The sequence below is a fragment of the Mustela nigripes genome, chromosome 3 (genome assembly GCF_022355385.1).
Source record: "Mustela nigripes isolate SB6536 chromosome 3, MUSNIG.SB6536, whole genome shotgun sequence".
Lineage (NCBI taxonomy): Eukaryota > Metazoa > Chordata > Mammalia > Carnivora > Mustelidae > Mustela > Mustela nigripes.
The window spans coordinates 196,722,757-196,744,296 of NC_081559.1; the positions used below are offsets into that span (position 1 = coordinate 196,722,757).

General features: G+C 64.0%; 1 protein-coding gene across 4 annotated transcripts in view; it reads right to left on the reverse strand.

The window, feature by feature from the left end:
• ZC3H3 (zinc finger CCCH-type containing 3) overlaps nt 1-21,540 on the reverse strand; it is an 82,464-nt gene that overhangs the window by 37,875 nt on the left and 23,049 nt on the right. For all 4 annotated transcript variants that reach the window (XR_009403303.1, XR_009403302.1, XM_059395291.1 and 1 more), the window contains exon 4: nt 11,379-11,532. Coding sequence is in view for 2 of the 4 variants with exons in the window: in XM_059395291.1 (XP_059251274.1) it covers nt 11,379-11,532 (154 nt within the window). In the remaining 2 variants the exon portion in view is untranslated. The remainder of the gene's footprint in view (nt 1-11,378; nt 11,533-21,540) is intronic.

Consider the following 21,540-nt stretch of genomic DNA (forward strand, 5'->3'; position numbering starts at 1 on the left):
CACGCGGAGCGGTGACAAAGGAAGGCCACAGGCCGAAGACAGAGCAGTTGGAGGCGAGCGGGTCAGAGACACAGCCACAGACACGAGGCCAGTACGGGCCAGAGACCTTCCCAGAAGGGATTCACAGTGCAGCACATTGGCCTTCCCAGGCCTTCCCACTTGGGGCTCCAGCCCCAGCAGGGCCACCTACCTAGCAGGATGGCCTCTGGGACACAGATACCAGGGACCAGCTCCCCACGGGCCCAGAGAGGGAGGTGACCAGCCCGAGATCCCAGCAGATCCCAGCCCCAGACGAAGCCAAGAGGAGGGGGTTCTGACGTCTGCCCCGCTCCCTTCCCACAAGGGCCTCCGCATCAGGCCTGTCCTGGAGCCCCTCCCTTCCCACAACATCCACAGACAGAGCCCAGGTACCGCGTCAGAAAACACGGTCTCACCCCAAATACTCTGGCCACGATCCCTGTCGGGCCAGATGCCAGCAGTCCCCATGGCCAGGGAGGAAATAGTGACAAACACCATATGGTCACAGGAGCCATGCGATCCCTCCGGAGCGCAGGCCAGAGGCTCAAACTGAGAGGGAGATAGCAGTTCAGTCCCATCTGGCAACCCCCATGCCAGCATCCTCCACTGAGGCCAATGCCCCCCCTCCCCGAGCCCCCGCCTGGGAAAGCCAAGGAGGAAGCAGTTGGCAGCGTGGCTGAGGTGCACCCCCTGCCTGAACACAGGGCCACGCAGCACGGTGGGGGCCCAGCCTAGCGCGGCCTCCCCTGGGGGCTCTGCATCCTCACTCTGGACCCTCTCACTGGCCTCCACCATTTCATGGGGCCGCCCTAGAGGTGTCCACACTGGGGGGGACAGGGACCACACACTGGTGGGGACAGGGACCACACGTGTGAAGAGACCCTGGACCCAGAGGGACCAGCTGGTCTGCTGCTGGGGTCCTGAGGCCTGAGGGCCCGATGCCAGACAGGGCTGCCCTGGGCCACCCCCCATGGGGCAGACGGCAGGAAGGCCGTCCCAGCTTGTGTACCAGCCAGACCCCGGCACCCAGGGGCCTCTCCTCCCTTCTCGGGATCCTGCGTCCCAGGCCAGTGTGGCCAGCAAGGGGCCGACTACCAGCCCTGCCCAGAAAAGGTCCGCCTCTTTGGCATGAGGTCCCAGGGGGAGATGAGGCGTTTTGTTTTTGTTTTTGTTTTTTAAGATTTTATTTATTTGACAAAGAGAGAGAGAGAGAGAGATCACAAGCAGGCAGAGAGGCAGGCAGAAAGAGAGAGGGAAGCAGGCTCCCCGACAAGCAAAGAACCCAATGCAGGGCTCGATCCCAGGACCCCAAGATCATGACCTGAGCCAAAGGCAGAGGCTTAACCCACTGAGCCCCCCAGGCGCCCCAAGGCGTCTTTGACAGTAAGCATCATGGTCGACGGGGCTGGGGGCAGGCTGGTCCCCCTCCCTTACCTTCCATCGAGGGGGCAAGGCCCTACATTCCCACCTGAGCCCCGGCCCCTCCCCACGCTCTGCCAAGGAGCCCGGGCAGGTGTTCTGGCCTCAGGAGGACGGGCTCAGCCCCGCTGCCATGGGGCTGCTGACAGCTGAAAGGGCCGCTTGCTTCAAACAGACACAGAAATAAATAAATCAGGCAGGCGTGCTTTGAACCGACTTCCAAATTAAGAGTTGCATCCTTGCTGTCAGGCCCCCGCCAGCACCCTCCGCAGCACCTCCCGAGCAGAAGCGCACCTCAGCCCATTTATTAGAGTGATGAAAGCAAAGGGACCTACAACTGCACTCCTTCCTTAATGAGCAGCCGAAGGGATCGGTAAGCATAATTTCAGAGGCCAGTAATATTTTATATAATCGCCGAGTGGTTTAAATTGAAAACCCCCAACTGAATCAATATTTACTGCGTTGAAACGAAATGAATAGTAATAAGTCACTAAGCTCCCTGTCCTGTTTCATAAAATAAAAAATTATAAAAATGAGCAGAGGCGCGGGGAGGCCATCACATTAACTTTTACGGCACTTGGGGAGCTGTAACCGCCTGTTCTCATAAAATAAAATTCTAAAAAACCTGCCGGAGGAGACCTGCTTCAGCAGGGCTCGGGGAAGCGGGCGGGGCCCGGGTCACCCCCCACAGGCTCTCCCCCAGAACCCTGCCTGGGGCCCCCCAGCACGGAGGCCTAGAGGAGACTCGGCTCCAAGTCGGCAACTGCCCTGTCACCCCCAGGCTCACCCCCTGCTCTCACTTCTTGACCTTACAATGGGACAGGACAGGCGACAGCTGAGAGGTGTCCCCCGCGGGGGAGGGAAAGGCCAGGGCCCTGGGCCGGTAAGGGACGTATGTGAGTGGGGGTGGAAGAGGGGGTTCGGCAGATGCACCCCATCAGAAAGCATAAAGCAGGAGCCTGCCCTGCCTGCATAGGACCGCAGACGCCTAGAAAGGCCAGGCTTTCCCCGGGGGAGCTCTGGGTCCCCCAGGGAAACCACAGCCAACAGGGGTCCTGGGAGCACTTCTGCGACAGGGGTGCTGTGGTGCTGACAGGGACCAGAGCCAAGAGAGAGTCCCCTGGGAAGGGGGACTGTCCTACTAAACTCGGCCTCTGAACAAGGGGTGGAGACTGGCAGCGGGCAGCCACAGGGTCCAGCCCCCCAGAGACTTCTGGACGGGAAGCAAGACCACATCCAAGCAGGGCCACACGAGTTCCCCGCGCTCCTGCAGCTTGAGAACGAAGCACAGACCAACTTAAAAACAGGCTAACGAGCCCATGTGGCCTTAAGTAAGTCTATGAATGAGTGCTCCCTGCGTGGCCCCTCAGGGAGACGCAGAGTGAACCACGGGAGGTGCCCACACACAGAAAATATGAAAATCAGAAAGACCGTAACACCAAGCACCATCATGGGGACAGAAACAGCACCTCCGCTCTGGGAAGAAGTGGGATGGCGCACTTTTCTGTGTCCCCGCGGAACCCTGCTGGGCGCGCACGGGAGGAGAACACAGGTCTCCGTGGGGCCGGGCGGGAAGAGCCAACGGCCTTCGTCCCCCGTTCTCCACAGCAGGACCCCCCCGTGTCCAAAGACAGGAGAGCTACTAACCAAGGAAGACGATTGGCAGTCAAAAGTGAAGGCTGGGGGCGCCTGGGGGGGGGAGGGGCTCAGCGGGTTAAGCCTCTGCCTTCTGTCCAGGTCATGATCTCAGGGTCCTGGGATGGAGCCCCACATCGGGCTCTCTGCTCCGCGGGGAGCCTGCTTCCCCCTACTGTCTCTCTGCCTGCCTCTTTGCCTGCTGTGATCTCTGTCAAATAAATAAATAAATTCTTTAAAAAAAAAAAAAAAAGTGAAGTCCTGGCACTCGTGGTGCGTGGGAGCCATGGGCCAGAACCGGGGAGGGGAGGGCGGCGGAGGGATGCGGGATCTCAGCTCCAGCCCAGCAGGCCGCGCGGGGCAGCGGGGCAGAACAGGCATCCTGGGATCCTGCATGTGGGTTGGCGACAGGGAGCGCAAAGGCACTCGGGGTGGCAGGAGTCCCTGACCGGGGTCCGACCGACACAGGCGCGTCATTGGTCAAAAGTCTAAGCTCCGTACACTTGGATTCCTGCATCTCACTGGATGTAAATTTTAGCTAAAAAAAGACCTGTAAACAAACGGGGAGCTCTAGCGAGTGCACATCCTGAGAATAAGGGAGCAGGTGACCCCGGGAGCAGGTGACCCCATCGCCTAAGAGCCCCAAGCAGGCCGCCAGAGAAGCAGGAGGGAGCCCCGGCACTGGGCTGGACTGGCGGTGTGAGCACACGCGCCAGAGCCCGCCCAGATGGCAGTGTGTGCAGACTCGGACTCAAGAGGGTCCTCCCTCCGAGACTCCCCTTCCACGCACCCCGGTGCCCCCAGGGCCACAACACCCTCGCAGTGGGGGGCCGTGAGCCACCGAGAGCCCCTGCGCTACCAGGAGCTGGGTTCTGCAGGCAGGTGGCCAGCCCCAGGCTGGGGGAGGGAGAGTTCCTGGTGAGCCTGGAAGCCACGGGGGGCCACATGGCAAGGACCCAGGCTCCCCAAAGGGGCTTCCACAGGCCACATGGGACAAACTGAGGGTCAAAGTGAATCGCTATGAGAAGCGATTACAGACTGTCGGGTCTCAGCATAGGAATCTGGAGTCCACACTGTTAGGAACAGATCCACGAGCAGGTGCGGCACTGGGAGAGAAGGGACAGGATTCCTGGCAGGACACCCTCCAGCAGGTACAAAAGGGGACAAGGGCAGAAATCACGAAGGGTCTGGAAGGTGCGGGCGAAGCAGGAGCGCGACGCTCTGCGCTGGGTCGACAGGCCTCTCTGCTGGCACCTCGAGTGGGCGTCCGGCCACCAGCAGGAGGCCAGGCCAGGCCCAGAGCCACACAGAGGGTCGCCCAGCGCTGTGGCGACATTCCTCTGTTGCAGGCGCATCAGAGCCTCCCGAGCTCATGGCGGCCTCCAAGCCCGGGACGCTGCAGGAAGCACCCGGCCCCCGTTCTCCGAACCATCAGGGTCAGGAAAGACGGAGCCAGGCGAGGGCCGGACGCCAGGACCCTGGCAAGACACAACACCCAAATGCCGGGGGGGCGTGCACAACCCGCTCTGCCCCCAGGCGGCCCTCCCCAAGCTGGGGACGCACCTCAGTGGCCAGTCAAGGAGCACCGAGTCTCCAGCTCCTACATGGACGGCTGTCCACGAAGGGAGGGAGAGAATGATGCGGCAGATGAGGCAAAGCCTAAGTCCTCCGGGAACTGTGGTGAGGAACACACATTCTGTAACTTTTCTCTACGTACAAAAATATATCGAAATGAAGTTACTGAAAAAAACTAAATGCAAGAAAGTAACCTGGGCGCCAGCCCCAGAGCACATCTGCCTCAGGCAGGCGGCAGCCAGGCCACGACTGCCCACCAGGCTGGCCGGAGACACGCGCCGGCAACACATGCCGCACCAGGGCCAGCACAGTCCTGGGTGGCCAGACGCCCCAGGGCAGGAGCAGAGCCAGGGTCACCCGCTGCCTGCCCAGCCCTGCCGAGTCGAGGCTGCCCAATGGGCTCCGGGATACGGTTAGGCCTACCGCCTGAGGCCCAGTCAAGCCGCTGCCCTTGAACCTGCCCAGCCTCCGGCTCAGGCTTCACGCGGGGGCGCCGTGTCCTCTGCCAGCGGAGAGCCCGCCACCTCCGGTTACCTGCGGCCAGGCCTGGGCGACACGCACACATCCCAGGTAGCCACATCCCAGGGACATTCTGCCACTGGCTGCTCAGGGTCTATCCCCCACCGGGCCACAGCTTCCGGACAGGTGGCAACCTGACCCGGGGCAGCCTCCACAGACCTCGGACTGGAGGCCGGCCTGGGCCCCCCGACCCCGTTCCGCCAGGAACCAGGGAGGGAGGCGACTCAAGTACGACCCAGTTAAGAGCCGGGACTCAAAGCAGCCCCAAGTCTGGCCTGGGTCCAAGGCCATCTTCCCACCGCATTCGGGGCCTAGAAGCCCCTGTTGGTGTGGTCAGGCTCCCCTTTGCACCGAGTGCCCCTGGCCCAGACACTGACAAGCCACCTACATGGTCTACATCCAGTGGGTGGCCCTCCCCTCGCTCGCCCTGCTGCCCTCTGAGGGGACCGTGGACACGGAGATGAGTGGGGGTCACCCCCCCACAGGCCTAGCCATCCCAGTCAGGGAACCCCAGATGGGATGGTGATGCCCCCACACTCTTCTCCCTGGGTGGAGAGGACCAGGCGCCCGAGGGCTCTTCGGGCACCGTCGAGCAGAAGAGTGGGCCGCAGTGCCTGCCCAGCGCCCAGGGAACAGGCCATTCCTGGGGGCCAGGCACACTCAGCCTAGGCAGGACAAGCAGGCACATACCCACACCTGAGGCCAGCAAGGAGAGCCTGTGCGGGGCAGAGAGCAGTCCCCGCGGCACACACCAGGGGCTCCTCCCGAGCTGCTCTTGCCCTCTGGAAAAACGCTGTCCCTCCCACAGGCATACCCAGCAGGGCAGGGCCAGCCCGGGCCTTCCCTGCATCTGACAGACAAGCAGGACCGCCCTGACGGCCCGTGGCACAGAGCAGGCCACGCCTGGAATGGCGTCCCACACCCATACCCCAGCTGGCTCCTGTGGGAAAGCAGCCGGGCAGCTCTCTTCCCTTGATGGGGACACTTCTACTTGTGACAGAACCAACTCCAAGTCCTGCTGCCTGGGCCATGGTCTCTCAGCACGTTCACGGACAGTGGGAGCCGTGCCTGGCCTGGCACCCTTCTCAGGCTGCTGGGACAGAGGCTGCCCTCATGGGGCAGCTGGGGGAGCCAGGCATGGTGAAGGCTTCCCAGGCTGCACATCAGAGGGCAGGCAGGCACCCCCAGGAACACGCCGGCAAGGTCAAGACCAAGGTTGGCCACGGCACATGCCCTGGGCCTGAACACAGCAGTCGCAGCCTGGGAAAGGGGTTTGCCAGGCAGAAGGGCCGCAGCCCCCCTAACGCACCCCACACCCCCACTGGCCCAGCAGCAGGGCTCAGGGCCCAACTTCAACACCACCCTTTGGGCGGCCTCTGCCCTCTGAGCGAAATGTTCTGGACTCCCTCCCCAGGTCCCCGCGAAAGGCCCCCGCAGCTTGGCCCACACCGACCGCAGCCGCCCCGCCCCTAGAGAGGCCTTCTCCGGGCGTCCTGTGGCCCTGTGCACCCTTCCCAGCCCTGACCGCCCCATGGAGGTGCCTGCCTCCAGCTGGAGGGGAGCACTGTGGGCCAAGTGGGCCCGGCACGGGATGGTGGCACCCCTCTGTCTGCGGGGGAGCCCCGCTGCCTTGTCCCAGGCTGTTAGCCCCATCACAGGCCCTGGCCTGGGCCGAGCGGGAGGGACCCATGGGCATACCACCAAGCAGGCCCCTCGCCAGACAGAGCCAGGCCTGAGGTGTGGTCGGGACGTGGAGGGGGCGCCCCATCATGGGGGGGACTCGCTAAGAGCTCTTCTCACTGCCACAGCCTTCGGGGCAGGTCGGGAGGCTGTGGGAGCCCCAGGTCCATGGGCCCGGTCAGGGTAGGTCTGGGGAGGGGCAGGCATTCCCCGAAAGAATTAAACCTCAAGCCCCACAGTGGGGTGGCGTCGGGACGCGCGCCTGTGGGAGGGGCTCAGGGCTATGGCTGCGAGGACGGGGCCCCTCGATGGGACTGCTGCCCACGACGGACTGCTTGGTGCCGTGCCGGCACAGGACCGGGGCCAACGCTCGGGCGCTGTCTCTGCCTCATGGGGCGGTGGGGAGAACGCAGCTCTCTGCAGCTGAGCCGGGAGCCCGTGGCACCGCCACCCCGACCCCAGACGCCGGCCTCAGAGCTGTGCCCGACAGCCCGGTCCCGGGGCAGGCGGACGGCAGAGCGCGGCCACGGCTGGGCATGAGGGGAGCACCGGGGACCCCACAGCCGGCCCCCAGAGGACACAGCCCCTCCTCCGGCTCGACTCCTCTTTAATGAGACGTCACTTGGGAAAAGCATTTCAGAGCCTTCAAAATCGCAGCCCGAAGCTCGTCAAACCAGCCGGAGATTACTTAAGATTTACCGCACAGACACAAAAATAAAACAGCCCGGAGCGAGGCGGCCCGCGCGGCGCTGACAGCACCATTTGTAGCCGGGTCCACGCCGCCTCCAGCCTCGGCCGCGTGAGTGCAGCGGCTCCCGCCTGCTCCGTGCTGTCACGTCAAATGAATTTGGTAAGAGAAAAAAAGCGACAGGCACTTTAGGGATATAAGTCACATTTCAGCTTCAGTTCAGATTAATGACCTCGCCAGGAGCCGCCGCTGAGGGCGCAGGCAAATCCGCAAATCTGAGAACAAGAACACGAAACCCACACTCGGCGTGAGCCTCAGCCCCCCGGGCGCTCCAGGACCCACTTCCACCCTCCAGGGCACCCCTCCCCCTGGGGCTGGTTCTGGGCACCGGCAGTACAAGGTCTGAGGGGCCCAGCCCGGCCTCCTGCGGGTCCCGAACCAATGTGGCCCACAGCCTCCAGGGCCATCAGCCACTGTCCCCGCGTCCCAGTGGCCGGAGGCCAGGAGCCTGCCAGCCCAGGGGGGAGGGGGACTGGCAGGCACCGCAGACACAGCGCCCCCGACACAGCTAAGAGTCCTCGCCAGGAAGGGCTGCTCTTCCCCAACTCCACTGGCAGAGGGAGTCATGGATCCTGGACCCAGCCTCCAGGGACAAGCCTGGCACCGGCCCGTGGTCTCCATCGTCGTGCTAACTAACACCAGGCCCCCGGGGGCACAGGACCGAGTGCCGTCACCCCCACCACAATGAGCGCTGTCATTCCTCAAAACAAGGAGGACAGGCACTGGCCATGGCCGCTGGCCAGTAGCTTCAGGGCGGTGCTCAGGATGCCTGGCTTCCCGGGCCGACAGCCCTGCCCCCGGCCCTCCTGCCTGCCCCAGGTCACACAGCCTGTGCTACTCCCCGGTGCCCCGCAGGCTCCCCGGGGAGGCAGCGAGTGTCTGCAGGAGGGCGGGGTCAGAGGCCAGCGCTGGCCCTCCTGGCTCCTGCGTCACCAGCCTTATCTTCCACCTGTGTCGATCAGCCCCTACATGCCGACTGAAACTTCTAAGACTGCTGGGGCCTGTCTGCCGCAACCCCCAGGGGTGTTCTCCTCTGAGGTGGGTACAGAGCAGGAGGCCCCAAGAGGGCTCATGGCCCGTGGGCTCAGGCTGGCTACCTGCTTTCTCACCACCACAGCCCTGATCCCACACTGCCTGGGGCCCCACCACCCGCTCAACCCCTCCTTCTGCCCAGGGAAAAGGTCTGACCCAAGGCAGAGGTCAAGGCCATAGCCAAGGCCAGTTGGCCACACAAGGCCGTGGGGCCTGCTGACGGAGCTGAAAGCGGCAGGAAGGTGGGCCCCACACCAGCCACCGGTCCTGAAGACAGGCCTTTTCTGCTGCCTTGACAGGCCAAGCCCAGGCGTGTGCAGCCAAGAGCACGACCAGGCAGCCGCTCTGCTGAGAACACAGCCCCCCAGGGTCCGGGTGACCTTGGGCAAAGGAAGCCCAGTCCACCGGCAGACACATTTGGGACCCTGAGCCACTCAGCCCTCAGCAGCCACCCCCTCAGCCTGCAGGCCTGGCAAGCCCACCAAGCCCAGTGGCCTGGCATCCCCGGAACCCAGGGCTCTGAGCTCAGGCCGTGTCTGAGACGCTGAGGCAACATGGTCAGGGCAGACAGAGACCCCAGTAAACGAAGCCTCCACACGCGGCCTGAGCTGATGTGCAGCCGTCCGGAGGGTGGGCTCAGCCACGCCTGCCGGCACAGGGCGGGTTCGAAGGCCTACAGCACCTGGGGACCTGGCCTGAGCCTGTTGCCGCCCAGCACAAGCCAGGGCTATGGCACCTGAGCCGTGTGGCCCCCAGCATGGCCTGGGGGAGGGCTGCCCGGAGCCAGCCAGGACGGCGCCCTAACTGTTCCCACCTACCAGACCCCCAGGTGGGCCCCTGTGCCAGGGCACCCAGACAGCCACGGCCCTCCCTGCAAGGCAGCCAGCCCAGCGCCGTCTCCGCTAGGGTGAGGAGCTTACAGGGCACAGTGGCCGAGCAGGGCCGGCAGCTGGATCTGTGCCCATCCATTCGCAGTCTGGCCTGGGGCACACACAGTCCACCCCATCTACCTGACCCGAGGTCCGAGCTCACAGGCCTGCCCACACGGCTCTGCAGCTCCCACACTGGGGCGAAGGCCTACTCCCCGTCCTGCTGCTGACCGGGCTGTTCTCTACCTAATGGCTTGATGCTCCGGCTGTGCGAGGCAGCTACTGCACAGCGGCGCACCCGGCCACCCCTCACCCACCCATCAGCCCTCGCCCCCCAGGGCCTGGCTCCTGTTTCTGCTCGGTGATCCCTGCAGGGCCCAGCCAGCTCAGCACTGGCCCAGCGGAGCCCAAAGCAGGGGCCTTGGTGGCACTCGGAGACAGAAGCTACCCTCAGCCCCCAGCCACACCCCCGGGGAGAGGCAGAGCCTCGCAGGGGCTCAATGTGGGGCCGGAATGCGGACTGCAGGAGGGGAGGCACGAGCAGGAATCAATAAATCTGAACCTCATTCACGATGATCTGGGGCTCTTATTAAGTAAATTAATTTAAGTTAATTTAGCTCGATCATGACTCCCGATCACAGTGATTTAGTGAGGGGGAAATTGCATTAGGAAAGGCCATGCTCACTAGATAGGAGAACGGAAGAAAATTAGACCCACTTAGCACTGTGAATTAATATGGAAATAGCAGGTGTAAATTTAACCTTATCGAGAGAGTGAAAATTATCTTCATAAATTTGTAGAAATAGCCCCCAAGATACTTATAAATCTATTTAAAACAAAAATATTACAAAAAGTGCAGTAAAATTAATTTAAAATATACTTGCAGATCTTGCCTCCAGAAAAACTGGCAGCAGGGCCAAGTTCAGTGCAGCCTCATGGGAAGGGAGGATACGGTGGGCGCTGCTGCTGCCTGGGTGGGCTGGTCGCCCAGGACACGAGCCGTGGGCCGGCTTCACAGCCGCAGAGCCCGGCAGCCACTGGTAGGGGGAAGCTCAGAGTAGTCTAGCGGGATGGCCCCTGCCCAGGACTAGAGGTGGTTCAGCCCCTCGGAGCACAACGATCCCCTGCCCCACAGCCTCTAGCCAGAAGTTACGTGCCCTAGAGTGCCCATGGAAGCCAGGAGGAGGAGTCCCACACTGCTCCCCGAAGAAGTAAGCTCCCGGTTGGGGGTGGTGTGAGAGGACAGAGGGAGGTCTGCCCCTGCCTGGTTTCCCCCCCACCCGCCAGCGCTGTCACCCTGTCACCGAAGGAGGAGCTGCACCCCATGCTGTATCTCCTGAGGCCACAAGGCTGAGCAGGCTCAAGAGAGAGTCCCCAGCTTTGGTTCCCTAATGTTGCTGCCCCAACGAGCCCTCTCGTTTCCAGGCTTGGGGCACCCAGAAAAGGGGGCCTGCACGCGGTCAGCCAGAAGCAGCCTAGAGCAAGGCTGCTGCGCACGGGGGCAGCACGGAGGGGCCCACAGCCTCACCTCCGGCCCTGCACTGCAGCTCCCCGCTTCCGCGGCACTGCTCGGGGCCCAGACTCTGACCGGAAGTCTCCCCGTGAAGGACGCCCAGGTGCAGCTCAGCGTGACCTCACCGGTCTGGATGGTGGCTGTCCCCTCGGTCATCGCCCACCAGCTGGCAGCTTCCTGACAACGGTGGGGGGCTCACGCGTTCGTGCACGCAGCCCACACGAGCCGGCTGTATGTCGGGACAGAGACCACTGAACAGATAAACGAGCCCATTCCTCCGCCAGCAAACTGTGGGCCCAGCACTTCTGCGTGGCAAGCTCGGGCCCCAGCAGGCCCCGGGCCTGTGGCTGCCTGGATGAGAGCCTCCTACCTGGATAGGGAGAGCCGCCGTGCCCGCCAGGAGGGCAGGGCCAGGGGAGCCTGGGGGGCGCTGAGAGGGGACGCCGGCGTCTTCTTGACAATGCGGTAGCGGGTCTTGATCTCTCTGCCGGCGGGAGGGCTCCGCAGGGCGTGCGGACCAGACGCTGCGGAGAAAACCCACACAGAGCAGGTCAGAGAAGGTGAGCAGGCCCTCCCCTCAAGGTGCACATGCATCCCCAGGGCTGCAGGAGAGCCGGGCCCAGGCCCCCGCAGGGACAGGGGCAGGGAAGGCCGCAGCCAAGTCTCCCAGGCCAGCCGAAAGGAGCGGCAGCACAGGCAGGCCAGAGCCCCCAGAGCTTCCTGTGAGCGGTGGCCAGGGGCGGGGGGCGGTGCACCGCAGGCTGGTCCGGGAGGCCAGGGGTCCAGAGTGCTCACCCCCCTCTCCGGTCACCCCCCATGCTCACAGAGATTTATGTATTTAATCACCACTGTTTTCATAACACCTTGCGGGGTGATGAACGCCACAGCTCTTTTCTTGCTGAATGTTTCATGCAATTACCAGGGATCTGTTTTGCCCGAGTTCCCCTCCACTTGATAGCCGGCAATTTCTCCACAGCTTCGAGGAATGTACCTAATTGCCCGGCTCTCATAATCTACGGCTCTAACTGCCCAGATAATTAAAGCGAACGCAGCACAGACGCAGGCGCCGAAGCCGCTCCCACCCAGGCCACGGCCAGCAGCCTCTCCGGGAAGCTGCCCTCTGGGACGCGCTGGGACCCAGCACCCTGCGGGCTCTGCCTGGCTCCATCCCACCTGGCCGCCCAGCGCCCGGGAGCATGGCTGGGAAGGGAGGCCGCCAGCCCGGGACTCCCACCCACAGAGACACCCACACCAGGAACTGACCACAACACCCCCCGCAGGCAGCTGGGCCGTGGTGGCGGGCGTGTGTGCCACATGAGGCCACCAGGAAAACACACATGGTCTCGCTGCTGGAGCATCAGCACCAGAGCGGGACTGTGACCCTTTGGAAGAAGTGCGCCCAGGGTCCAGGACCGCCCAGGAGAGGGCACAGGGCAGACACATGACAGCCCCAAACCTGCAGATCCCCCGCCGCAACTGTGCCCCGTGGCAGCCACTCCACTCCCCTGACAGCAAGGCCAGGGCACCACGACCTCTGTCTGCTCCCCTGGGCCCCAAGAGGCACCGTCCCAGCACCCATAAACCCCGAGCCAGACTGTGAACCTCCCTGTCACCAGCCCACAAAGAGCCCTTACGGATCTACAGACGGCATCTAGAATTCATCCCTGGGAGCCCTGGACCCGACAGACCTCTCGCCCGCAGCCAGGCCCCACATCGGCACCGTGGCCCACAGACCTCTCCAGGCTCCCAGCCTGCCGGAGCCCACGGTACCCTCTCAGCTGGCTGGGAGCGAGCAGAACGAGCCTACCCTATAGGCACCACTGCCCCCACACGGCAAAGTAACTGCCTGACGACTGGTACCCTGCCTCCAGGTCCAGATGTCAGAAGACCCCCTCCTGCAGGTGTCCCTCACTTTCTGCCAGGGTTCCCATGCACCCACACGGCCAGGCCAGGACACAGCGTGGTTCACAGCCTCCCAAGTGCCCCCAGAGGATCTGCCTCTGCTGCCAGACCAAGGAGAGTGTGGACGCCCCTTGGACATGGGGCTTCGAGGCCCATAGAGTGCGCGAGGCAGGGCAGAGCTCTTCCCATATAGCTGCTGCCCCCCAAAGAGAGCCATGACACATGCAGGCGAGGCTGGGCCAGACACCCCAGCAAAGGGACAGTCCCCCTCCCCCACTCATCTCTGTCCCTGCCTCGGTGTCTCTTGTCATTCTGTCTCCCTCCAAAAGCAGCAGCTCTGGGAACTCATGGAGAAAAAGGAAAAGCTCAGCAAAAGCAAAGGCAACACAGTACCACCAGGGACACCTGGTCTTGCTGAGCGGCCACAGTGCGCAGAACTCTGCTCTGGCCACCCCACGCACTCTTGGGACATAGGGGAGAGCCTAGCATACAGCCGGCATCAGTAGACAAACATTTGCTGAACCGAATGTTCAAGGTCTTGCGGGTGAGGGTAGACCAAACAAAATCAGTAACACCTTGTCCCAGCTAACAGACTTCCTTGAAGTCCCCAGGCCCACAGCCTCCCTCCTCCCACAGCCCTCGCATCTGGACGGCAAACACGCCTACAGCCCCTGACCCCGGCGCAGGGGCCTCCCAGGGTAGCCACTCCCCACTGCTCTGGGATGTGAGGTGCCCCCCCCCACCCCCACTGGCGCCACGCAGCCCTGGCTCTGTGGCCAGATTCCTGCTTGGGGGCACGGTTGCCTCACCACCCTCATCCTATCCCTCCTGAGCACAGGGAACCCTGAGCCCAGCCCAGCTCTGCTCCCCTCTTCAGAATGCACTACCCTGCCACCTCCTCCAGGAAGCCCCCAGACCCCATGCCCAAAGGCCCAGGCTCTGCATTCAACCTAACAGGCAGCAGCACATAGAATGTGTTCCTGCACATTGCAGACCTATCGTGAAGCCAATTTTTTGCTTAACTTACTGCATTTTAGTTATTAGTGCCCCATTACCATTTCTAGGAAAGCACAAAGTCATAAGGCAGACCTCCTCTTAAAAGGCCGGCTGGTGTTCACTCCTTCACACTGGCAACCGCCAGGTGGAGGTGGAGGGGAGAGGGGGCACACCTACCCACGCCCTGCCCCCACTGCGGCCTGCAGGCCACTCCTGCTCCCCGTCTCTCCCCGACAGGCAGTGCTGGACACAGGCAGTGGAAGTGCCCATGACTGTGACCCCGGGAAGACTGTCCGGGGCACTCCTGCCGAGGGCACAGAGGGAGATGGGCGGTGTGCCCGCACGGCCAACGGACGTGAGGATCCTGAAGTCACACCCGGCGCTCGGGGACCAGGAAGCTGGGGCGGGAGGGAGTGGGGGTGTCCCGCTCCGGAGGTGGAGGGCCTGTGCAGCCAGGCCGGGAGGCGGCGTCCCCGAGCCGCGGGCACCCAGGCCCTGCCCCGACCCCGTGGCTGGGAAGGCAGCCCCAGCAGCCTGCCATTCCTCTGGGCTGGCGGAGGGTTTGTGTAGATAATCATGTTATTGAGAGAGGGTGTGGGTTTAATTCCCTTCATTACAGACTCCCAGGGTTGTAATTTTTTTTCTCCGCATGATGTATTCCCCGTGGCACATTTCACTCAAATCAAACCCTTCGCGCCTTTATTGCCAACGAGGCCCGGGCGCCGCGTTATCAGGCCCACACACACAGCCCTCTCCGCCCTGCCGTGCAGAGGTCACTTCTAATGACTAATCGATCTCATTAGCTTTCCTAATTAAAAACTTTACTACCGCAATGGAAGACAAAGTACAAAAAAACTGCTGGCATCATATCTGAGCGGGGTATGAGCCCATCTATCAGCAGAGCCCGTGTGCCTGCAGTCGGCCCGGGGCGGGCCCTGCGGGGGTGGGGGAGACGCCCAGGCCGCCGGGGGCCTTCCTGTGCCCAGGACAGGTACCGCACACACAGGTAGGCCCGCTGCCGGGGTAGGGGAGGCCGCCAAGGTCCACAGCGCCTGGGACCCAAGTGCCGAGCCCCGCGTGTGCCGCCCTCCGGGATGCGGCTGCGGAAGCGGGGAGCACGCCAGCCCCGGCCAGTCCCTCACCAGTCCCTCCCGGGGCCGCCGGCAGAGGCGGGCGGCAGAGGAAGGAGGGCTGCGGGACCAGCCCGTAGGCGGCAACCCCCGCCGCCCCCGGCTCAGAGAAGCCACCACAGACGGCCGAGCCCATCCCACAGAGGTCACGGCTCCCTCTCTGTGTTACTGCAGAGCAGGAGTTGAGACGGAGTTCAAATTTTTATGGAACTTCAAAGGGCAATAACTAGGTAGAAAATGAGTTACTAATCTCACAATTGTTCAATGAATAAGAAAAAGATAAAAACTCTGTGCAAAGATATGCAAAGATGTGACCAGCTGGTGTGCAGGGCATCAAAAATGAGCCCGGCCAACCCAGGGCCACTAAATGTCCCCTGCAGCACCCAACTGTCCGCATCTGGCTCCCTCAGGAAAGGCCTGGGGTGGGGGGCAGGGATCACGTGTCCCAGGCCCCACAGCTTCCCGACCCCGCTGCCAGCAACAGGCCACACATGGGGGCACCGGGGCCTCCAGAAAGAGGCCAACTGGGCAAGAGGCTGAGGATGCCACAGGAAGGCAGCCAATGAGTCCACAGCCGGGCTTCCCACGCTGTTCCAGAAGCCTCTCCCCTAAGGCTCTGGGGCCAGGCAGCATGAGGGAGCCAGGGTGTTGCTGGTGGAGGTACAGCCCAAGGGCATGGCCGCCTCTGGCCCTTCATGCCAACTAGGGGATGGGACTGCTGAGCAGAAAGCCAGTGACCAGTACCTGAACACAGAATTCACCAGAATCAGCCACATGAGCCACCTGTGCCCAAAGAGCAGGACTGGAGACCCGTGCACGAGGAAGCCAATCTGCCCAGAAACTCAGCTGTGCTCCTGAAGGAGGGGCACCAGGCCAAGCCCCAGACCTCCAGCTTCTCAGGGCCACGGCAACGTGGTGGTGGGGGGAGCCCTCCAACTGGGGATGGGGCGCCCAGTTGCCGGGGAGGCTGCGGTGGTGGGCCTCCCACCAGCCGTGGCTCCCCAGGGCACAATTCGCCGAGACCCACCTCTCGTGCCCACTGCCGGCTCTGCTCCCCAGATGGCGACGCGGACACGTCAGCACCCCCAAACAGCCCACGCCCTTAGCTGGCTGAAGACCAGCTACAGCTCCGCGGTTCAGGAGCCACAGTGGCTTCTCTTCTGCTCCTAAACCATCCTCCGGTCCTCATCGGCTCAGGTTGCGACGGGCCTGTCCCCATGACGCCAGCCACCCGTGCCTCACTGGGATGGGTGCAGGGGCCCCTGGCTGCCCAGGGCCTGTGGGTGCCAATCACAGGCCTCCACATGCCCAGACGCGTTCTTCCGTGGTCGGAAAGGTCTTCCTCCCAGGCAGTTCCGGAGGAGGCGCCAGCTGTGGCCTGGCCCAAGATCTGGCCTTGGAGTCCTCGATCCCGGGAGGGGGAGCTCTGGCATCAGGCAGATGAGGGGACAGGGTAGGCAGGGTGTCGAGCCGTGGGAACCAGCCTAGTCTCCTCCTGGGCAAAGACGCGGGCTGCTGCACCCCAGAGAGAGGACAGGAGGCCCCTGCACGCTGAAGGCTGCTGGTGTGGGGCACACTCCCAGATCCCCTCTCTGCAAGGCCTGTGCCTGTGTCTTGGCACCCACAGTTTTCAGGGCAGGCCCTGGCCACAACCCTGTTCTTCGGCAAGAGCAAGACTCCCAGACCAGCCTCCCGCTGCCGGCTGTGACCACACTGAAAGCCCACCCACGTGCAAACAGGTGCACCCCAGAGGCGGGACTGCCGGGAAGCACCCCCAGCATTGCGTCCGCTGGCCTGGGTTGGGGAGGAGGACCCTGAGCGGGGTCAAAGAGAGGGGACAGCATGGCCATAGGCTCTAGGCGGCCAGTGCTCTGGCTTCTCCTGGTAGACTTGGGGAGGGGGCCTCTGGGGGCTACTGGAACCCAGGGAGGAGCTGGCTAGCACGGGGTCAGGCCTGCCCTGCACTGCCTCAAGGGTAGCACAAGGCTCACACCTGCGGCTGAAGCCTCACCTTGCTCCCAGACTCCGTGTCACCCCAGGGACAGTGACACGGACAGACATGGGGACAGGCTGGGCCAAGCAGGACAGGTGGGTCCAGTCAGTGTGCAGGCAACGAGCAGCCCACAGATCCTGAGCTGAGAAAGGGTCCCCAGAGAGCCAGGCCCTTACCTTCCCATGTTTACCTGGCGGGGGAGGGGACAGGGGAGGCGCAGGTCAGCCCAGAGGCCCCTGGTCTTCTCGGCAGCAGGAGGGGCCCCGGAGTGCACTTCCCCCCAACCCCCAGCTGCAGGAGAACCATGCAGTGGACACGGAACCTTGCACCAGAGCAGCCTCGCAGGACCCTGGCGAGGCGGGCCAGGGTGGGGGCTCGGTGGGGCAGCCCCTCCCGACGACAGGGGAGCACAAAGAGAAGCCTTCCACAGGGAGCACCGCTCTCACACCCAAAACCCTCCCCTGCATCTGAGCTGTCTCTGGGCCTGGAGCCTGGCAGGAGCGCCGTGGCCACCACTAGAGGCAGAGCGGAAGTCAGCAGGACACTCCGTCTTCCCTGGGGCAGGAGCGGCTCTGCCCGCAGGGGCACAGACATCCTGCACCTCTTGGCAGGGGGTTAGGCACCAGAGCAGCTCTCAGAGGCACAGCAGCCCGGGCCGAGGCCAGGGGAAGGGCTGTCAGGCCCAGAAGAAAGTGAGGGGTGCCTGCCCTCTCTAGACACTGGCCGCCCACCCAGGCATTTCCCAAAGCAGCCGTCATCTGAGCTGTCCCCTCAGTGAGCCCTGTGAGCCTGAAGAATGTGACGCCAGAGCGGCATCTGGGGGTGAAACGGGCCTGAGACCCTTTGGAGGGGCGGGCAGGCCCAGAGGCCAAGAGGAGCAGGACAGACACCGTCCGCAGGAAGAAGGGAGAGGGGCACCCCGCGCGGTGCAGGCTCTGGTCCTCAGGTGCTGGGGGGGGGGGTTGCTGGATCGCCCTCCCCCTCCCCGGCCCACGGAGGCTCAGGCCAGTTTCTCCCCAGTCTCTGCAGGAGCTGCTGGCCTGGGGGCTGCCCCAGTAACTCTGCACCCCACTCTGACAGCGGTGCCCCCCAGCCCAAACCACCCCGCCTGCGGCACCAGTGTGTGTACACCGGGCGAGGTCGTTTTCTGCTCACGCGGCCTGGCTGCCAGCCCCCTGTGGACCCACCAGGGCTCTCACCCCCCCCCCCCAGACCCTTCGGTTCTGCACTTAGCCAGGATGGATGTCTAGACGCAGGGCTGGGGGCCTCAGATGGGCCGCGCCTCTGGGCTCCTGGGAGACCAGCAGCTAGAACAGCAGCCTGGAGGAGGACACCGAGAGCCTGGTTTCTACGGACGCTGGTGAGGTTGGGGGCCCAGCCAACATCACCTGCCCCGGCTTGGGGCGAGCAACAGGGCTCTGCCAGGACCCCGAGGGACAAGCTGGCCATGTCTCCCTCCCAGTACAAGCCCTACCACCTAGCAAAGAGGCAGCAAACAGCCCCAGGGACCCACGCAGGCAGCTCAGGCCCGGGAAGCCCGCTGGGTTCTTCCTGCAGACCAGGCCGCTCAGCCTGTTCCTGGCGGGACCGTCGAGGCCACAGGCAGAGCCCACCAAGCTGGGTCCCATTCCAGCAGGGACAGCGCTGCTGTGGGATAGGGCTGATGTGGTGTGCACAGGGCGGATGGGCACTGGGACCAGACAGGAGCTGTGCTTAGCGAGTGTCAGAGGAACAGTCCTGGGCCTTCTGCCGCTTCAGCCTGGTGGGCAGCCAACCTTCCAGAAAAAAGAAAACAGCCCGTGCTCCCCACATGGCTCTCCACCCGGCCTGGGCTCACCCTGTCCCGCATCTGTGGCCGGCTCCTAAGGAAGACGGCTGCTAAGGAAGCCAGGCGGACCCAGCAAACCCCAAGGGAAGTTCCCCAGGGGACTTGGCTGCATGCACAGCAGACAGGGAAGGCCTCCTGGCCCCGACCATCCCAGCCTTGTCCCGAGGTGCCCAGGAAGCAGGTGCTGGTCAGGTCCCCACAGCACCTCTCAGCCCTGGAGGTGAGCCGCACAAGCAGCCCGGGCTCACAGGCGAGGGAACCCACCCGAGCGCGCACGGGCTCAAAGGCGGGAGCGAAACGGCGCGGGAACCTCTTCCTGGCCCGCCTGGAGCTCCCCGCCGGAGGGTTTCTTCCCTGTCTCCCGAGTGGCCTCCGCCCGGGGCACCTTCCCTGGAGATGATTCTTCCGGCCGCTCCCCTGTGCTCAGGACCCACGGCTGGCCCTCCTCCTCCTCTCTAGCCAGGGGTCTTCGCCTTCTGAGTACGTAGCTCAACGCATGTGGGGCAGCAGCAGGACGCCTGGGTCCGCACCTACACCTGCCTGCCTACACCCAGGCCTACCAGGGGGCGTCTGAGCCTCCCCACAGACCCAGCAGCCTGCTGAGCGCCAGCAGGGGCCCCGCACCGGCCTCCCCAAGGCCCGTCCGCACACTGCTCCACGTGAGACGAGACGCAAGGACACGGCCTGCCCCTGTCCCTCCAGTCAGCACCCCCTGCGCACCCGTCTAGGCCCCCCTGCAGCCAGGCTCGGCTGCGGTGTGTGCCGCCGCCATCGCACAGACGCACAACCCTCGCCTGGGCTCTGGGGGCCTCAGGGAATCTCTGCGGCCCCCCACCGTGGCCTCAGACACAGCCGGCGGCTGAGCGAGTGCCCCAGGCTCCCCGCCCGCTGCCGGCCGCTCCCCACCAGGCCCCGAGCAGGAACACGGACGCACACCGGACGCACACCGGGCCGCGCGGCCTCCCAACCGCCTTCGCGGAGTCAGCGAGGGTCACCGCGAGGGGACGTGGGAGATGAGCACTGCTGCACACAACTTCCCACCCATCAAGCGTGAAGCCAAATGCCTGCAGGTGTCCACACAGCCGGGAGGCGGGCACTGGTAGGCGCCGGGCACCCCACCGCGACCTGTGTGGACACAGACAGAAGCAGTTTCCATAAAAGGCTCCCAGCCCCCGCCCCCCGCCCCGCCCCCTCACCCTCTAAGCCCGTTTGCTGTCTGCAGGGGAGGACCCAAATACCCAGGCAGGGTGGGCAGTGGTCAGCTCTAGTGGGACATCTCCATACGAAGCTGGGGGCCTCTGTGCCCTCACGTCCTCCACAGAGAGCACACGATGCCCAGTGCGTGGCCGAACCAACGGGGCATGTCGGGCTCTCAATGCACAGATGCAGGACAGAGCCCAGGCTGGGGAGCCAAGGGGCCTCTGTGCAGGGTCCCAGAGGAGGGACAGAATGGACAGAGGCTCAGCTCCCACGGACACCAGCCAGAAACACAGCTGCCGGGAGGCCCACGTGCCCCCATCCCGTGAAGGCGCGCCAAACGTGTCTCCAGGCAGGCACCCTCTTGCACAAGTGCCCTGTTCGCCTGGCCGAGCCTGCTGTCCCCCCGGCCCTGGACAGTCCCAGCCCAGGCAGCGGGTGCAGGGAGATGCACAGAGCACACGGGAGGCAGGGCCCGGCCCTCGGGCTCCCACCCGTGGAAGCGCAGCGGCAGCAGGTGCTCACGTGCTGGCAGGGCCCCGATGGCTCTCCCAACGAGGCGTGACAGCGGCCCAGGCAGAAGACGGCGGACACCCTGCCCCCGCGCTCACGGCAGGAGCTGCCACACACGGAGCGCCAACAAGCTTCAGGAACGCGATGACTGCAGTCACAAAGTATGAATTTTTATGAGTCTAATAAATCACTCCACTTTTCCTGTGTCTGGTGGTTCCCAGCTCTTCGAATGCTGGAAAAGCCCGGCCGCAGGGAGGCGGTCTGGCCCTCGTCTCCAGCGGTGGCCACGAGCAAGGACACAGGGCAGCTGGAGAGGCTCCCAGGCACCCAGGATGCCCCTGCTCTGCACGCCAAGGCCGCAGGAGGTCAGCGCTCCCACGGGCTCGTCGGGAAGCTCTCAGGAGGGCTCTGGCTCCCCTCTGCTCAGAGACCAGCCCGCAGAAATGCCAGGATCGCTGAGGCAGGGCGTCCCAGCCAGAACCAGCACGGGCTGGTGTGGGGAGGCCAGGCGGATGCGAGCACGCACACCGCCGGGACAGAGGCGCAGGAGGACCCCAGAACCTGGGGGGTGCGATGGGCAGCAGCCTGCCCCGCCCTGTTGGCGTCCCACGTGCACCCCGTGGCCCGCAGGTGCTGGCCGCCCGCCTTCCTGCAGCACGGTCACCGCCGCGCCAGGGATCGGCCCTGAGAAAGTTACCGATTATCAAATCACAGAGGCAGCCCGACAGGCCATACGTCAGCCAGCAGCCGGCGGCACGGAGGCCTGAAGAGCGCGGGCAGCTCATTGATGACAAACAACCACGGTCGGCTGCCTGTCCCCCAGCGGGCCGCGCTCGCTGTCGCCGCACACTACCTGCTGTTTAATGACGACACCGTCAGCCCAAGACGCGGCGCCGACGCCGCCACGGACTGTCAGGGCCCTATTAGAGGGAAGATGGAGACCCTACTCTTCTCACACTCACTCAAGCAACTC